The sequence below is a fragment of the Protopterus annectens genome, chromosome 1.part2 (assembly GCF_019279795.1).
Source record: "Protopterus annectens isolate FY-2018-M chromosome 1.part2, PAN1.0, whole genome shotgun sequence".
Taxonomy (NCBI): Eukaryota; Metazoa; Chordata; order Ceratodontiformes; family Protopteridae; genus Protopterus; species Protopterus annectens.
In genome coordinates, this window is record NC_056727.1 from 1,080,009,616 (window position 1) to 1,080,028,410 (window position 18,795).

The 18,795-nt window shown below is 42.8% G+C and overlaps 1 protein-coding gene across 4 annotated transcripts in view; it reads right to left on the reverse strand.

The window, feature by feature from the left end:
- GMEB1 (glucocorticoid modulatory element binding protein 1) overlaps window positions 1–18,795 on the reverse strand; it is a 536,371-nt gene that overhangs the window by 26,275 nt on the left and 491,301 nt on the right. For all 4 annotated transcript variants that reach the window (XM_044059984.1, XM_044059987.1, XM_044059986.1 and 1 more), the window contains exon 9: window positions 14,033–14,155. In XM_044059984.1, the coding sequence (XP_043915919.1) occupies window positions 14,033–14,155 (123 nt within the window). The remainder of the gene's footprint in view (window positions 1–14,032; window positions 14,156–18,795) is intronic.

Here is an 18,795-nt window from a genome sequence, read left to right on the forward strand (position 1 = left end):
ATTTCCAGTTTATTCTATCTCTCAGTGAGACGTCTAAAGGTTTGTCTGTTTAGCATCCACTTATCTGGCTCTGTTGATGTTCTGCTTACTTGGTCTGTCCCAATGTTCTACTGTGTAGGTATATATGTGACCTTCAGGAACACAGGCTCCAATGCCTGCTTTCTCTGTATGGCTATCTTGCACACATGACATAGATTGTATTCCCCCTGTCTATGTACCACTTCACTGTGGTGTTGTATGTGATGGCATTCCAAGTCCCCAGCACTTAGACTGTCTTGAAAGTTTTGAGGGCCTGGATATCATCCACCATTCCCTTGATGTTTATGTCCCAACTATTTTCCTTGGTACCCCATGTGCCCTGTACTTTGAAATCCAAAGTATGTGTGTCAGAAGCCAAATCTGAGACACCTGGCATCATGGTTTGGTTGTGATCACATTGTCTGAAGGGCATACCTTCAATTTTCCTGCAGTTGCTGTGTCTACCTCCTTAGCTCCTTCCTGACACATGATAGGAGTGGATGGTACACTCAAGCAATTGTGACTGTTGATCATACATGAGTTCCACTGAAACTATTATAATTTCCTCATAAGCAACCTGACCAGGGGAGCCATCAGAATGGTGGATGCCATTTGGCCCAGAATGCTCAGTAACTGCCTAAAGTTACCATATAGTTTTGTGCTATGTCCTCAAAACAGCAGTCAGAAAAGTACAGTTGTGTACACTTACCATAAATGTAGATGTTCAAGTGTATTCACTGTTGCAGTCATTACATTTGGGTAATCTGCTGGCAGGTTGGCCTCAGTCGGTCTGAATTCCAAAGTCTTGGGTCCTGCGTCAGTTGCTGTCTCCTCTTCCATGACGTCAGGTCGTCAGGGGTATAAAACAAGCAGCCAACGCCATTTTCTTTAGTTTTTCTTGCCCCAGATGTCAGGTGCCCCCAAAAAGGTAGCAAAATATATCTATATATAAACTATATATACATGCATCAATACAAACTTTACCTTCATCTACAAGCAAATACACCAGGGTAGAAGATAGAGAAGGAAAGAAAAACTCCAGAATAACGGGGATGGTGGGTGGGTAACAAGGACTGCAACAGTGAATACACTCGAACATCTACTTTTATGGTAAGTGTACACAACTGTACTATGTTCTTCGTGTTTCACTGTTGCAGTCATTACATTTGGGTAGAATCCCAAAGCTATGGATGGGAGGCTGGTGCTAAACAGCATTAGGGGCGGCTATAAGGCCCTGCAGAACTGCAATGGCAAAGCCTGCCCTGGACTTAGAGTAGAGAGGCAAATGATAATGCTTTGTAAAGGTGTGAACAGAACTCCAAGTAGCAGCCTCTAGAATGTCTTTGGCTGGTACTCCTCTGAGAAAGGCTGCTGATGTAGCTGCAGCTCTGGTGGAATGAGACCTAATGCCCTTGGGCACAGGTTTGCCATGGTGTAAGTAGCAGAAACAAATGCAGTGGCTTATCCACTTTGAAATAGTCTGCTTTGAAATAGCCTTTCCTTCTGATCCTGCAGCATATGTCACTAGTAATTGCTCAGTTTTTCCTTAGAGCTTTAGTCCTGCTCAAGTAGAATCTTAGCTATATGTGTATGTCCAAGGAATGCAGAATTCTCTCTCCCTTGTTCTGCAGATTTGGATAAAAGGTTGGCAGATGAATAGTTTGGTTAAAAGCCACACTGGAAACCACCTTAGGCATAAATGAAGGATTGGTCCTCAGACACCCTGTCTGGGTAAAATATGATAAAAGGCTCCACAGTCATGAGGGCCTGAAGCTCTGAGACTCTTCTTGCTGAAGTACTTGCTAGGAGCAGAGCTGTTTTCCATGATAAGAACTTTATATCTGCAGTAGCAGCTGGTTCAAATGGAGGCAGGGTGAGCTTTTCCAACACATAATTGAGGTCCCATGCAGGTATTGCTGATCTTCTGGGAGGCCTTAAATTTTTGGCTCCTCTAAGATACTGCTTTATTATAGGATGAGAAAAGACTGGTGGTTCTGTATTGTAATGAGCCGAAATGGCAGAGGCATGGATTTTGATTGATGAGAAAGATAGGCCTTTGTCAAGCATCTCAGTCAAGTATTGTAATATCTGAAGAATATTTGGTTCTGCTGTATCAGTTCCTTGTGCTTGATTCCAAGCACAGAATCTCTTCCATTTATCAGCATAAGATTTTCTAGTACTAGGTCTTCTGGCTTCCAAAATGACATCCATCACAGCTTTACTTAGAGGTGATGTTTGCATAACTACATGATCAGCCATGCTGCCAGGTTCATTGTTTGGAGCTGATTGTGCAGGATCTGATTGTCTTGCTGGGACAGTAATTGAGGTCTTTGAGGTAAGGTCCAAGCTGGGTATTGATATAAGTTCCTTAGGATTGGGTACCAGTATTGGCGGGGCCAGTCCGGGGCAATTAGTATCATCTTTGGTTTCTCTTGTCTGACTTTTAGTAGGACCTTGGGAAGAAGAGGCAGAGGAGGAAAGGCGTAATCTGATAAGTTTTTCCAACTGAAGGATAGGGCGTCCACTTTCCATGCTTGTCTGTGATAAGTCCTTGTGCAGAATCTTTTCAATTGACAATTTTGAGGAGAGGCAAATAGATCTATGTCCGGGCTCCCCCATTTCTTTGTTATCATGTTGAAGACTTGTGGATCTAGTTTCCACTCGTGAGGGTCCATAAGGTTTCTGCTTAAATCGTCTGCCAGAGTATTTTCTTTTCCTGACAGGAATTGAGCTTGAAGATGTACTTGGTAAGTCAAAGCTGTGTCCCACAGTGCCATGGCTAATCTGCAAAGTGGGTATGATTGCATGCCCCCCTGCTTGTTTATATACCACATAACCATGGTGTTGTCCATCTTTATCAGTAGTTGTCCTTGATGAAGTAAGTCCTTGAAGGTTGTCAAGGCATTTTGAACAGCTAACATCTCTTTTTGGTTGATATGCATATGCATTTGTTTTGGGGTCCATATGCCCTGAATGCATCTTCCCGCAAGGTGGGCCCCCCATGCATAATCTGATGTGTCTGTTAAGGTTTGGCTGGCAGGGGGTAGATTGAAGGCCCTTCCCATGTTTTGGTGACATGCCTTTGCCCACCATAGAAACTCCTGTTGTAGACAGGGAATGAGAGGAATCATTGTTTCCAGACTGTGACAATGTTGACTCCATAAACTTTTTAGGTACCATTGAAGTTTCCTCATATGCAGTCTTGCATATGGAATCAGTAGGATGCAGGATGCCATGAAGCCCAAAGCCTGCAGAGTTTGTCTTGCAGATAACTGGGTTTTTGTTGCCATCAGTTTGAAGTAAGTAGTCAGTTGCCTTTGTTTGTCTGGCGTGAGGAAAGCCATCTGGGCAGTTGTATTCAAGCTTGCACCCAGGAAAGGTATCTTTTGAGAGGGTACCAGTTGTGATTTATTTTCATTTATTGTGTACCCTAGGCATGTTAGATGCCTTTTCACAAAAGCCAGGTGCTGACGAAGAATGTTCTTGTTCTCTGCATGAATGAAACAGTCGTCCAAGTAAGGATATATTTGTATACTTCTTTGACTGCAAAAAGCAATTACTGGTGCCAGGCACTTTGTAAAGACCCTGGGTGCAGTAGATACGCCAAAGGGCAGTGCAAAGAATTGGTAATGCATTAAGCCAGCCTTGAAACGGAGGTATCTTCTGCACAATTCCCTTATTGGGACATGCAGGTATGCCTCTTTTAGATCTAATGTCACCAGCCAATCATTCTTCCCCAGCATGGGCAGAAGCTGCTGCAAAGTCAGCATTTTGAATTTTGGAATGTCCAGGAATATGTTCAAAACTGATAAATCCAGTATTGGTCGCCAGGCCTTGTCCTTTCTGGGTACCAAGAACAGTCTTGAGTAAAACCCTTGCCCTTTTTCCTGTTCTGGTACTGGCTGAATAGCCCCCATATCCATGAGGGACGTAACCTGTTTCTGTGCCTCTGCCCATTGATTTTTTGGCAGATCTGGCCAACCGTTTGCCATTGGCAGAGTATGGAAATGGAATCTGTATCCCTGTGATACTATGTTTAGCACCCACTTGTCCTGGGTTATTAAATGCCAATTTTGAGCAAAAAGTGCTAATTTTCCCCCAAGGGTGCTGCCAAAAGGTAAGTGCTTGGTGAAGGCAGAGGGAAGTCATTGGGACTGTTTTCTGTAGGGTTGCGCTTTATCTCCTCCAGATTTGGAGGTAGAAGCACCCCATTGCTTTGACCTGTAAGAATCTTGTGCCTGGTATCTGGAACCTTTAGGGCATCTGGATTTGCCCCTTTGAGCTCTGTCGAACACAGGAAAGGACTACTTTTTTGTTGGCCACTGTCTACTGAATCTTGGTGGCTGCACTTGTAAGAAGTCTTTTACAGTTTGCACAGACTTAGCTTTGTCTTCAATTTTCTTTAAAACCTCTTCTGCCTTAATACCAAACAGAGTATCATGCTGTAAAGGTGCATCCAGAAATTTAGCTTTAACATGATCAGGCAAATTTTGCTCTTTTAGCCAGGCATTCCTCCTAATCACAGATCTAGTAACTGCGGACCTGCAGGAGGCCTCTAAGGAATCAAAACCACATTGCAAAGTATGCTTTCCAACTTCTTCAGCTACATTTAATAATTCCTGCAATTCTTTATTTTCTGCACATTCAGAAATCAACATCATTTTCTGTTTCAGCAATCCCATAACATGTTGATACTTGAGCATATGAAACTGGCAGTTTAAGGCCCTAATTGCCAGGTTGCAGATGTATAAACCTTCTTTCCCCATCTATCCAGTGCCCTTGAATCTCTGTCAGAGGGGGTAGGATTTTTTGCTGTTGAGGCCTTAACTCCCTTTGGACCCTGTGAAATAGTTTCAGGGTCAGCAGCAGGGTTTCTAAATAAAACTTTGTGTGAGTCAGGGACCCTGTAATATCTGTCAGGCTTGCTGGGAGCCGGAGGTAAGGAGTCAGGAGTAAAGCTTGACTCCGAAAACACATCATCCACAATGTCTAAAACTGGGGGTATGGCTAAAGGCCTGTGCTGAGGGGGAAGAATGAAATCCCTGAGCCTCTTTTCTGATTCTGAGAAATCTTGACTCTCCCAGTGAAAATGCTCCCTCAAAGTATGCAAGGTTTCTCCAAATGAATAATCCTCAGGAGGTGATGCAGATGGGATAAATTCCTCTGCATCAGAATCCTCATAGGGAGGTATAGATAATTCCTGAACAGAAAGAGGAATCAGAAGAAATAGAAACCTGATCTGAAGATTCATAATCAGTGTCTTGCCTAGGCCTCTTATCAGGAGGGGGCTGGGAACCCCTGATCAAGGTAATAAGGTCTTTCTTTAGCCATTTTGATCATCTGTTTTTTAGGCATAGCAGCCTGTGCACATGGCTCATGCTTTGTTTTTTTAGCTTTAGAAGTTGCTTTTGTCTTTGGTTTTGCAGTTGTCGTCGGTTTTATATAGAAATGTTGAGGCCTGAATACACCCTCAGAAGCTGGTGCCTGCTCAGCGGCTCCGGACCTATCCGAGGGAGAGACATCCGTGGGTACAATACTTTGGGTATCTCGCGGCATGCCGGACTCCACATGAGTCTCAGTAGGGGCCTGTGACTCGAAAGTAGAGGGTATCAGGGACTGCGAAAGCGCCTCACTGAGTACCTGCGAACCGGCGACTGGCTTAGGAGAAGCTTCGTCGTCGGTTTTGGACTTCAACGGTCTGTCTCTGTCCTTTTCTTTGCGTTTTTTGTGTACTCCGGTAGTCGGATTGCTATCCGACGACATTTCAGGGTAGTTAAATCTGTTTCCAAAATATTTTGAGGCAAAAATATACCAACGCTTAATAGTGCGTTGGTTAAATCTAACACAAAACTGACAGGCACGCTGTGATCAGGGGCTAGACAAGGAATACAGTATAAATGGAAATCCTTATGGGGTACTTGCTTCCAACAAGTAATACAATTATTAACTTTTTCTGACATCGGTATGGAGCAAGAAAAAAGTTTCCCAAATGGGGTATTTAGCTTTAGTGAAGACTTCGGTTCTGAAACTCGAACTCGAAAATTTCAGGAGTCGGCCGACTGGCACTTGTGAACTGCTTCTGCTTTGGGCACCGCGCAGCAAGAAAGACTGAAGAAAATGGCATGCTTGTTTTGTACCCCTGACGACCTGACGTCATGGAAGAGGAGACAGCAACCGACACAGGACCCAAGACTTTGGAATTCAGGCCGACTGAGGGCAACCTGCCAGCAGATTACCCAAATGTAATGACTGCAACAGTGAAACACGAAGAACATCTGCACATTGTCCTGTGATGGGGGACCTACAAGGGGAGAATCAAACAGGGATCCAAGGAACATGACCCTCCCTATAGACAACAGATTTGATTTTTTTCTTGCTGACAGAGAAGATCAGTTTGTTGAGACAATCCAGCCTGTACTCCAATGCTCTCTGCCACTGGGATTAGGACAGGCAATCATTCATCTACATGTAACTGTGGATGCCCTCTTGATCCAACAGTGTGCAACAGCTGGGCTAGACATTTTGTAAAAATTTTTGGTGCAGTGGCTAAACAACAGGACAAGGAGGTAAACTGGAAATTATGTCCACCCCACTAAAACTCAGGTGCTGCCTGTGTCCCTTGAAAATGGGTATATCCAAGTAAGCATGCTTGAGGTTTAGTGTAGGAGCAGGGGCATAAATTAGGGTTAACATCTTGCACTTTGTACGTTTTACAAACTTTTTTTTAGCTGTAACATTATGTAGGATAGTTCACCAGATGTCCTCTTTTCTTGGTATGAGGAACAGTCCTAAGTAAGACTCTCATCTCTTGCTCCACAGGGGCAGGCTCTACTGCTTCCTTAGAATAACATTTGCAATAACATGGGTCCTACAAGACATTTTTGGTCTTTGGAACTTAAGACAAGCCTACAACATAACCACTAACCTGTCTATCGGACGGTTAGTGGTTATGTTTACTCAATGATGGTAACAAGGTCAAACCACTCTCTAATTTTAGAGAATGGAATGAGTACGAGGTTAGGGGGTTTAAGAGAGAGGATGAGGATTTTTGAAAGAAGGGAGGGAAATAGAAAGCTGGTAGAGCTGCTCCCTTGAAGGGTTTAACCCAGTGGGCCCACCAGACCTTCCTCTACCTTTTTGCTACTATTTTCTCTTTTCAGTGGCTTCTTACTCTTAGCCTTTTTACATTTGCCCTGACCATCATAACAGCTATTTGGAGGGGTAACTTCTGCTGTATTTGAGAATGGGAATGTGGAACATGTGTTTCACATACTCCCCAACAAAGCTGTCTGGAGGGGTACTGTCTGTTGAGAATGTGAATGTGGAACATGTGTTTCACAGACTCCATAGTCTTTCCCTTATCTTCTAATGTTTGAGCACATTATAAAAAGGGAGTTTGAAGAGCAGCTCCTTATCTAGTGGGGCATTTAGAAGCTGGCCTTCACATCCTCAGACAGAGACTGAGTAATCAGCTAGGATTGCCTCTTGATAACTGACTCCACAGCAGCAGCCCTTGACACTGCATCATCGTCATCAAATCACACCCACATTTCATTGGCATACCTGCCTAACTATAAACCAATTTGTATTTTTTCTTTGAAAAGGGAGTTACTTTTTAAATTTCATTCTGCATTCCCCCACAGCTATCCTGGAGATATTTAAGGATGTACTATTGGTATATTTCAGAAAGTAGGTATGGCGATTCAAGCTCCAACAGTACATAACTTTTTTGCCAAATCTAGCTAGCAATCTGCTTTTCCTATCCCTAGGAAAAATACTGCACCCAAGAGACAATCTAGCTCCACATGTAGACTCCAGGGACTCGGTATCAGGGTTCACAATGGTGTTTTGTATAAGAATTTACAAGGGTTCTGAACACTATAAAAGTGGTCAAATCGCTTAGGTGGTTGGGAGTTTAGCTCAAAGGAAGTAGCTTCAATGATATCCAGGAGGGCACTTGTATGGTAAGTCCTCCTCTATCTCTTTTTTTTTTTGGGGGGGGGGGGGTTATACTCCAGCTACACAGTGCTGATCAGGGTACAGCTTGCGCCGCAGACTGCAGTGGTCTGTTTAAGGTCTGGTGGGACATGCTTGGGGCAGATGGCATGGCAGTTCTAAAGGTGCAGCATCAGAGTCTCAGCAATAACAGGTGTCAGGGATGGGGCTGCTAGAATTCCTCTGCAGAGCTGATGCCCTTGGATCTTGGAACTCCAATGCAAACTTTCCAGTTCAAGGGTCTAACTAGATTTTTACTTTGGGGATCCTTTTTTCAGTTTCTTTCTTTCAAGGGAAATGACTATGCCACTCTGTTGCTGGGAGTCTGCAGAACTGGTAGGTTTGTTAAACAAGTCTGCAATCTTCCATTTTGACAGGTACATCTGAAGGGCTTCCAGCATTGTTTTAATAGTCTTAGGATGGAGGCCCTGGCAAATTGTACAATTAAGGATTCTATGTTGTATTCTTAGGTGCTACAAACACTAGTTGTGCTGGTCTTTGTGAAGGATTTGGCATCTACAGGCATATCTATTTTGTTTAAGCAGGACATGCCCTACACCACTATGTATGGCATATACTACCATGATGTACTACTGAACATTGAAAAAGTTCAACAAAAATCACTATACAAATTAATGATAAAAGGAAGTACAGAAAGTTTTTCATGTGCACTTATCTGCTTTGCTCTTCATTTGTAGGCCTGGACTGACAGATTGCAATACACTTTTTGAATCATCCACAAATACAACAAGAAAGAATTAAAGATGGAGTAAGCAAATGCCACCTGTATACGAGGTACATGACATCCAACATAAGATGATGTTAGCTCAGTAGAAAAGGATGGATGATCAGCTTTGAAGGTTGAACCAGAAACAGAAATTATATGTTTAAAATGATATAATAAAGTAAAAATTCAGAACTGTACATGGTAAGGAAAGTACAGCTGTGTGATGGTATGCACTATAAATAACAGATATGTTCTATGTACCATCCCCCTTGATAGGGTCTATGGCTGGGTTTATCCTCTCTACTAAGCATCATTTGACATCTTTTTCTGGAAGCTGCCACAACAAGGGAAGGAATGCAGCCATGAAGAAACATGCTGTGATATCGCATATTGCTTATGTATCCTTATTAATATTTTGCACCCACCAGTTTGCCCCTTTGTCACTATTAAATATTCATATGCAAATAAAAAGACAATTCTGCATCCCTATTACTGGCAACTGATATATAGTTTTATCTACTTGTCTGAAACTCAACAGCCAAGGCTAGCTAAAGGGACAACTACCCAGAAGGGATCACAGGGAGGGTATATCTGACCCATGAAAGAGGGTCTCCATGTGGATCAACTAACATTACAAGAATGCAACTATTATATTGACCACCAAAGACCTCCCCTGATGGTTCCAATGGTTAAAATGAAGTTAGCACAATAAAAAAAACTGTCTGAAAGGTGCTAAAAAACACTCATGAATGAGCACTGCAGAGATCTAGACAGACGGTCCAAGCCAGTGTAATCACTTCTGACTTGGGGAGACCAAGTAAGCACTGGAAGCAGTTACTGAAACAGCTGATAAAACCTCAGCCTGTGCCAGCTGACAAGACATCTAATGACACAGAAAACAGAATTCCATCCTACAAGTGACAAAAGGAACTGCAAACCCTCCCATTCCAAGAGGCATCTGGAGATGAACAACAATTTCATCCTACTCCAAATCAGGTGCCTCTCCAGGCTCCTACCCAGATTTCCTCTCTCTGTGTAGTGATGGGGTTGTCTCCTTCTGTCGTCTTCTACTATAAGTCCCCCTCTCCCACCTCCGTCCCCATCCTGACAAGGAAATCAAATGGGAAAAGGACTTGAACATGATCAGGGATACCCTTCTAAGTTTGGAGAGATGGTGGAAAAGAGGAAGTGGGCCTTCACAATGTGGTGGGGATGGTATAGCCTCCTATCAGAAGACCCTGTAATACAAGGATAACTAGATGAAGTGGAGCCACTAGGGAGGAATTATTGTTGATTGAACTCCCATACCATAAGGCAAAATGTCCCCATAACAGGGAGACAGGCCTGTTGAGCAAGAAGTTCAAGACCCTCAAAGGGGAGGGATCTAAAGAAAGAGATGAAGTGGAGCATTTAATAAGTGAAGTGCATAGCTTGCTGAAGCTGAATCTCCATGCTGCCCTCCACCAGAATTAAATGGCAGGACCTGCCTCAGCCTGTGAATGGAGACAAAACATAGTAAATGACATTCAGAATATCATGGACACTCAAAACAAACTACACAAGAAGGTATCAAGTAGGAGTGGTACCCGATACCTGCACAAGGAGGTATTAAACTGCCACTCCTACTTGAGTATAATTCTAAGGCTTCTCACTTCCCAGCAGCTCCCCAAACATCTTGTAGGCCTATGCCAGAAGCTGGATGGTGCTAGTATACAAGAGACCTGGCCAGGCAGCAAAAGTGAGCAGAATCATCTGGCAATTAAAAAAAGGAAGAAAACTTCTGAATAAAAACCAAATGACCTGGGATCAATTAGCAGTCCAACCACTGGAACAGCCAAATGTGAATGGTGGAAGTAAGTGGTTATCACTAGCTCACCCATTCTGGGTTGACAGATGACCCAGTTCTCTGCACTACAGACTCTCAGTGGAGACCAAGAGACATGTGCTCTAAGCTATCAAGTAGAATTTGTAGCTTTGTAGCCTGAATTTAGTACATGTGTGGAAGCACACACACACCACCAGACCACTAAAAAGGCCCTGCTCCAGGGGTGAGGTGTTATGACACCAAAGGGAGGACAGACACAGAATAAGTAAAATACCACCTGATCCACAATAGATGATAGCAATGATCCTCAATGGCCTTAAGAAGATGGCACAGTAAAAAGACAAAAAAGAAGGGGGAACCCTGACCAGTTCCAGACAGAAGTTGTCATAGCCACCCAAGGCCAAGACTCACTGAGAAATCAATTAAGCCAAGAGCCATCAAACTACTTACACAAAGCGTGCAGGAGGCGCTAAAAAGTTAGGAATATAAAGTTCCAAAGGAAAGAACTGACACAAAGACTTCCACTTGTGCCCTGCTGGCCCAGTTAGAAAAGATGATCCCATCACCCTTTCACGAGAAACATACTGGATCTGCCTCCAGAGTACTTCATCATTTGGAGACTCAGCCTTAAACAGGACTTAACATCTCTCCCAAGAAAAGCAACAGCTTTGCCCACCCTCCTCCAAGCAATGGGGTGTGGCTCTTCCCCACAGCTCTTCCATGGAACCCCAGTAAGAAGCACGAGGGAAAGAAACAACTGAAGGGAATTTGTCCAAGAGAAGATGCCCTCCATTACTGCCAAACCTGCAAATGGGTGGCTTCCTAAGTAGGATAACTGCTCCCCCAGTAAAATGTGAGAATCAAAAGTTACATACTTACAATAACAACAGAGCTGAATCAGCAGGATAAGCCTCTGTAACTGTAGAACTAATTCAGCTACACATTAGGTAGCTTAGCATCTATAATTTACTCAGGCTACTAAATGTCTCTGCTTTACCCAAAATGCTCTATGTCAGGTCTCAAACTCAAATGGCTTTGAAGGCTGTATGAAGACTTATCATACTCACCCAAGACATACAGTCTCCAAAATGAATAAAAAGTCAGTCAGTGCAGCTAAGAATGTACTGTAGCAGTTTTCCTCATATAGAAGTGTGCCAATTTGAGGGTTGTTTGACACCTGAGGGCAATGACTTTGAGATTCTTGCATGTGGCAAACTCCTCCTCCAGGTCTCTGGTATGCCACACAAAGCAGAGAAATCACAAACCTGTTGACCAAGTCAGCAAGAGAAGGGGAAAGGTGAGTAGGTATGTTAACCAGGATTGATCCAGATCTACCATTATAGGCAGTACACAACATTTTCATCTGGTACAAAGAGGTTCATCCTCGTTAACATCAAGTCTATGCCCAAGCTCATCTTTTAGTGGGTGGTTACCTTTATTGTGTGGCCCCAAAGGAGACCAAAATCTAAAGATCACATCCAGTTTATAATATTTTGCAAAATGTATTCAGAAAAGTCCACGTAGCTGCAGCACAAATAGCTTTCAAGACTGCATTGTGGAAAGAGACGTGAGAGGTAGCCATTGCTCTGGGACGATGGACCTTAGGTTCAGAAGGTAAAGTATTTGTCATACTTCTAATAGCAAAATTTGATGCAGTCTGTTAACCACTTATCTATGGTTACTTCTGACATCTTACAACCAAATTTATTTTTTGAAAAGGAACAACAACCGATAGTTCTTTCTCACCAATTTAAGTTTTGTCTTAATAGAAACTTAGCTCTCTTAGATAAATACTCTTCTCTGGTTGAATAGTTGGGAATGAAAATGAGCAAGTTAACTGACTGGTTTAGGTTAGACTCTTTGGATACTTTAGGCATGAAAGAAGGAATGAGACAAATGGACAACCTTTGTGAAACACTAGGTTGGGGAACAGAAAAACTGCAGCTCTGAAAGTCTTCTAGCTGAAGTGAAATCAACTAGGAAATAGGTCTTCCAGGATAGAAACTGTAAGTCTGCAGAAGTAGGTTCAAAAAGAGAAAGTGCAAGTTTCTCCAAAGCAAAATACAAATCTTGTGGTGAAACAGGATCCTTGAGGGAAGTTCCCTTTAAAGAGGCTTTATTTACTTTTAACAATATCAATGAAACCAGCTGCAAGGTGTACAGTAACAAATAATAAATACCTGTGTGAAATGTTTGGGGCAGGTCTGCAAGTCCATTTGTTCTTGTAGGTTTTTCTGATATTGGGCTTCTGCACTTTTACCCTTTCTGATTTGTTTTATATTATTGTTATCTTATTTTTTTATCAGAAATCTTTCTCTTATTTACTTTCTGACCTCCTCACAATATTGTAGGGTTCTTCACTTCTTCCCTGACCTTTACTTTTCTGACTCCTACCTCTTTAAAAAGCACACTGCCATTCTTATTTGCTATAGCCTTTTGGCTTGTTCTTTAGCATGTTAAGTGTTCTAGAAGTGGATTTAACCTGTGAATGTGTTTAAAGACCGAGTTACTAAGCTAGCTTTCTCTTAAAGCTTGCAATCGCTTTATAAAGCTCTTTTTAAGTTAACTCCTAAATTTGAAGACTTCCATACTGGGAAGCTGAAGAAGCATTAAAAAGTACAATTAATTAACTATTGACTTTTTGTTTTTTTGTACATACTAGCTACTGCTTGAACATGTTGTCACAACTGTTCACTCATAAAATTGTGCCCTTGCTGTTTTGCAATCATTGTTATCATTCTTGTTCTTTGCTAAGGAAAAGATTTTTCCAAGTCCCAGCCTTGCCAAATATTCGAACATGAGACAGTATGTGGGGCATGAGAATAAGCAGAAGAAATTATGGCCTGACCATCCAGGGGGTAGGAAGGATTTCCTGCTTGACTACCATCCCCAGTGGAAGCTGTAGGAATCTACACCAGGAATAGAAGTAGGAGAAAATATTGGCAGTTTGTTAACAGGGGAAGGTATACTCACAGTAGCATGTGCAATGAACTGTACAGATGTCAATGCATACTATGCAGAGGGGTAGGCATTAAAGGTAGGCAAAAAGTTAAAAATCCCACCCCCACATGACACCATAATACCACACAGGGAACATCCTACCTCCTGTTATGCACAGGGATAGGGGTTAAAGGTAGGCAGAAAGGTGAAAATCCCACCCCACATGACACCATAGTACCAGACAAAGAATATCCTACCTCCTGTAATGCACAGGGATAGGGGTTAAAGGTAGGCAGAAATGTAAAAAGCCCACCCCCACATGGCACCATAGTACCACACAGGGAATATCGTACCTCCTGTTATGACACAGGAGATGGTAGGTAGTACAGAAGCACCAAAAGTAGGTGGGGAAGAAAACAAAAAAACAAATAAGCTACCAGAGAGCCATGGGTCATTTTCAATGTACCGCAACACATCTGTTTAAGGCTTTAACATTCTAAAACTATTGAGAAAACAGAAAACAGCACCTGAGAGTGTATTGTGGTATGACTCATGACCTGGATCCATCTGACCCCTCCTGTTGTCCAAGACTCTCTTCACAACATCCATCAAGCCAAATGACTGGGCCACGTTATTCAGTATAGCAATGTCTGAAATAAATGACAGTTATGGAGTGATTACCACAGTTAAACACATCAAATATAACACTGTTGCATAAAATTTACCATAACAGCAAATCTCTGATGAGGTATCTCTTATGTTCTCCATTGCAAAAGTCAGATGTAAGATTACTTACCATAGTAAAAAAATACAGTCATAAGGCAAACGCATTATGTGAAGGCCTTACCCTGCACTCTGTGTAGATGCACCTCACAGACACCTCACTAAATTCCTCCATGGTAATGAGTGCTTTTAGGGAGTGGAGTTTTTTATTAAGACTCCTAGCAGTCAGCAACAATACCTTAAAGTATATGGATTCTGTTTAGTTATATTAGAAGCTTTAGAAGACTGACATTGCCTAACAAGACGGTATGAGGAAGGACAATGACTTAGCTAGTATACAAAAAGACTTTGGGGAGAGGTGCAAGCTATCCTTGACAAAGCAATTAGGACAGTCTACCCTCTCCTCCCTGGATGATGTATATTGTTCTCCCATTGAATGCCACCAGACATTAAGCCAATTGCTGAAATCAATAACCATTTCCTAATACTGCGGCATGATACCTGATGATGGCAGAATGCTGCTCAAGGATAGGTTCATACCAGCCTGAGGCACGTATTCTGAGCACTCCATCGTGTCTCTCTCTTCATATAGTCCAGGGAGGAAATGTATGTTTCATGGTGGCTGCGGACTGTGATTTGTGTTTGTGAAGATGCTGAGGTACTTGTTCCTTAGATTACATGTAGCAGGATTTGCAGTTTAGGTAGCTTACTTTTAAGAGCCTCAGAGCTGTGCGTTCTTTGTTTAGTGTTGCGCTGTGTTAGTGAAGGCAGTGTAACTACATCTCTCAAATACTGAGTCTGCTGGTATAAACAGTAGATGGTTGTTAGTAAACATGACAAAATTGCTACTTTATCTCAGGATGCCCATTTCAACCAAGCTGGTCACGGAGACATCTGGAAAGTGCAACTCCATCATTCTAGGTGCTTACTAATGTGGGATGAAAGGGCATTGTGCCTATGGGTTTGGAGTTGACTTACTAGAGATGCTACTAAGTACACACGAAGAGCAATACTCAACCTAGCATGAGCCCTCATCATTTACTGAGGGGACGTCCTCCTCTTAGAGAACGAAGAAGGCCTGTAAGGAAAAAAAGGAGAAAAGGCAAAAACGCAAAAGCCTTTATAGTGGCTGGTGTTTATTTCCTCTTTTGTTAGCCCACAACTTGAGTTAGTGGAGACATGCCCAAAAAGGACCCTTTCCCTGGTAGAAAGCATCCAAGTATGCTTGCCCGAGCAATTCTCATATAAAGGCAGCCTCAGTCATATCTTGGAAGGCACATACCAAAGCTTGCTGCTCTAGACAATGCACCAGTACAAGCAAGAATATAGCTCAGCAAATGAAGAAAGTGGAGGAATAGTTGTCCTTTTTTAACTCCTAGAAGACTGCCTCTAAATCTTTAATTTACATGTCCTCTGAATCTCCTTCCAAATAAAGAAGGGAGGGAAACCCACTCTTTAACCTTAGCTCTGGGATGCATGCAACAGTGATCACCTGATGTGCATGGAATTGAGCAAGTGAAGGAAATGTGTTTGAGGTTGGTGAATTACAGGACTACAGTGCAAGGGACCTGGCACAAGAATAAATGCCTCCTATTTGCTCTGAATATTGCTGACTTGTGGCTGCATTTTATTTTGATTTGAAGCTCTTCATTTAAGATTTGATCACTTTTACTTTGTATCTTATTCTAGAATTCATTTGTTTTAAGTTTTTCTGTTCTGTTGAAGTTTTAAGATTGCTTGGCTAGGGTCAGTTAAAAAAGTTACCAAAGAATTCCTTTGCAAACTGTGAATAGCTTCAGTTAATTAGTTGGAGAAGCTGAAAAAAGTACAGTTTTGTACCTACCATAAATGTAGATGTTCGAGTGCTAATACAGCTGCAGTAATCACAGATGGGTTTTCTGCCGTCAGGCGGTCCCTCGGTCGGCCGAATTCCAAAGTCTTGGTCCGGCGTCGGTTGTCGTCGCTTTCTCTTCTGACGTCAGTGAGGCCAGAATATATAAGACACAGCCGACGCCATGTTCTTCAGTCTTTCTTGCCCCAGATGTCAGGTGCCCCCAGAAGGAAGGCAATACATAAATTATACTTATATGTGTATACATGCAATGCAATATAATCCAAAATCAGTGGTTGCAAGCAAATAAACCATAGAAGGATAACCCAGTCAGGTTGTATGAAGAGGTTGTTAGGCCCCATGCCTTTACCAAGTGGGGAAGGAGGGAGGGAAACCTGTACTGCAGCTGTATTAGCACTCGAACATCTACATTTATGGTAGGTACAAAACTGTACTATGTTCATCGTGCATACAGCTGCAGTAATCACAGATGGGTAGAGTCCCAAAGCTACGCACAGGGTGGTAGGTACTAGGAGGAACTGGGTTGAGCCAGAATGCCCTGCAAAACAGCAGTGGCAAAGCCTGCTCTTGTTCTGGAATATAAAGGCAGGTGGTAGTGTTTTGTGAAGGTATGTACAGAACTCCAAGTGGCTGCCTCCAGAATATCTTTGGTAGGAACTCCTCTGAGGAAGGCTGTAGAGGTAGCTGTGGCCCTGGTGGAGTGTGATCTGATACCTGTAGGAACAGATTTCCCATGATAGGAATAACAAAACCGTATGCAGTGGCCTATCCACTTTGAAATAGTCTGCTTGGAAACTGGCTTCCCTTGAGCCCCTACAGCATAGGACACAAAGAGTTGTTCTGATTTCCTGAAGGACTTTGTTCTGTCCAAATAGTAACGTAGCTGCCTATGGATGTCTAAAGAATGTAGCAGCCTTTCCCCTTTGTTTTGAGGATTGGGGTAAAAGGTAGGAAGGTGTATGGCTTGATTTAAAGCTACCCTGGATACCACTTTAGGCATAAATGATGGGTTGGTAAGGGAAACCCTGTCCTGATGGAAAATGAGAAAGGGCTGCACCGCCATGAGGGCCTGTAGTTCAAACTCTACGAGCTGAAGAGATAGCCAGAAGGAAGGCAGTTTTCCAGGACAAATATTGCAAATCTGTTGAGGCAGCTGGTTCAAAAGGAGGCAATGTTAATTTTTCTAGTATGTAATTAAGATCCCAGGCTGGTATTGGTTGTTTCCTTGGTGGTCTAATATTCTTAGCCCCTCTGAGGAACTGTCGTAAGAGTGGGTGAGAAAATAAAGGAGGATCCGTGTTGTATTCTGCAGAAATGGCTGAGGCATGGATTTTTATGGAAGAAAATGAAAGTCCACTGTTCAGCAGCTCAGCTAGATACTGTAATACCTGAGGCAAGTTCAGTTTTCTATGGTCCTGGCCTTTTTTCCCATTCCAAGAACAAAACCACTTCCATTTTGCGGAGTAAGCTTTTCTAGTAGATGGCCTTCTGGCCTCCAAAATGACATCCTGCACCTCCTTGGAGAGTAGGGTCTGTTGTGGTGTTAAGGAATTTTCCATGCAGCGAGATTGAGTGTTTTCAGCTGACTGTGGAGAGTTTTGTAGCTGTGCTGAGTCAGCAGAAGAGGCATTACAGGCAGGGACCAGGGAGGAGTATGTGTTAGGCTCCTCAGCAGTGGGTACCAGTGTTGCCGTGGCCAATCTGGAGCAATCAGTATCATCTTTGGTCTGTCTGCTCTTGCTTTCAAAAGCACCTTGGGCAGAAGAGGCAGAGGTGGGAATGCGTAAACTGTCCATGCTGTCCAACTGAATGAAAGGGCGTCCACTCTCCAGGCCTTTGGATGAAAGGTCCTCGAACAAAACTTTTCCAATTGATGATTCCTGTGGGAGGCAAAAAGATCTATTTCTGGCCTCCCCCACACTTGGGTTATTTCTGTAAACACCTGAGGATGTAACTTCCATTCGTGTCATATTTCTGCTTAATTTGTCTGCCAGCGTGTTTTCCAATCCTGGCAGGTACTGGGCTTGAAGTTCGATTTGCCATTCCAGAGCCAAGTTCCAAAGAGTCATGGCTAGTCTGCACAAGGGGTATGAATGTGTTCCTCCTTGTTTGTTTATGTACCACATTACTGTGGTGTTGTCTGTTCTTATCAGTAATTGCCCTGGATGCAGGAAGTCCTTGAAAGCTGTAATTGTATTTATTACTGCTAGCATTTCTTTTTGATTGATGTGAAGGTGCTTTTCTTTTTGGGACCATTTGCCCTGGATGCACCTGTCCGTCATGTGCACCCCGAGTAATCTGAGGCGTCTGTTGTGATAACTTGCTTTGCTTGAGGCTTGCAGAATGGGAGGCCTGTGTTTGCTTGACATGCTTGGGCCCACCATAGAAATTCCTTTTGCAAACATGGGATTATTGGTATTATTGTTTCCAAACTCTGACTGTGTTGAGACCATAGGTTTTTTTAGGTACCATTGAAGTTTCCTCATATGCAGCTTTGCACATGGGATTAAAAGAATGCAAGATGCCATGAATCCCAGAGCCTGCAGGATTTTCCTTGCAGTAAGCCTGGTACTTTTTGCTAGTATTCTGAAGTAATGAGATAGTTGCCCCTGTTTTTCTGGCGTAAGATAGGCCATCTGGGTGTTTGTGTCCAAGTTGGCACCCAGGAAAGTTATTTTCTGAGATGGTGTTAGCCTTGATTTCTCTTTGTTGATT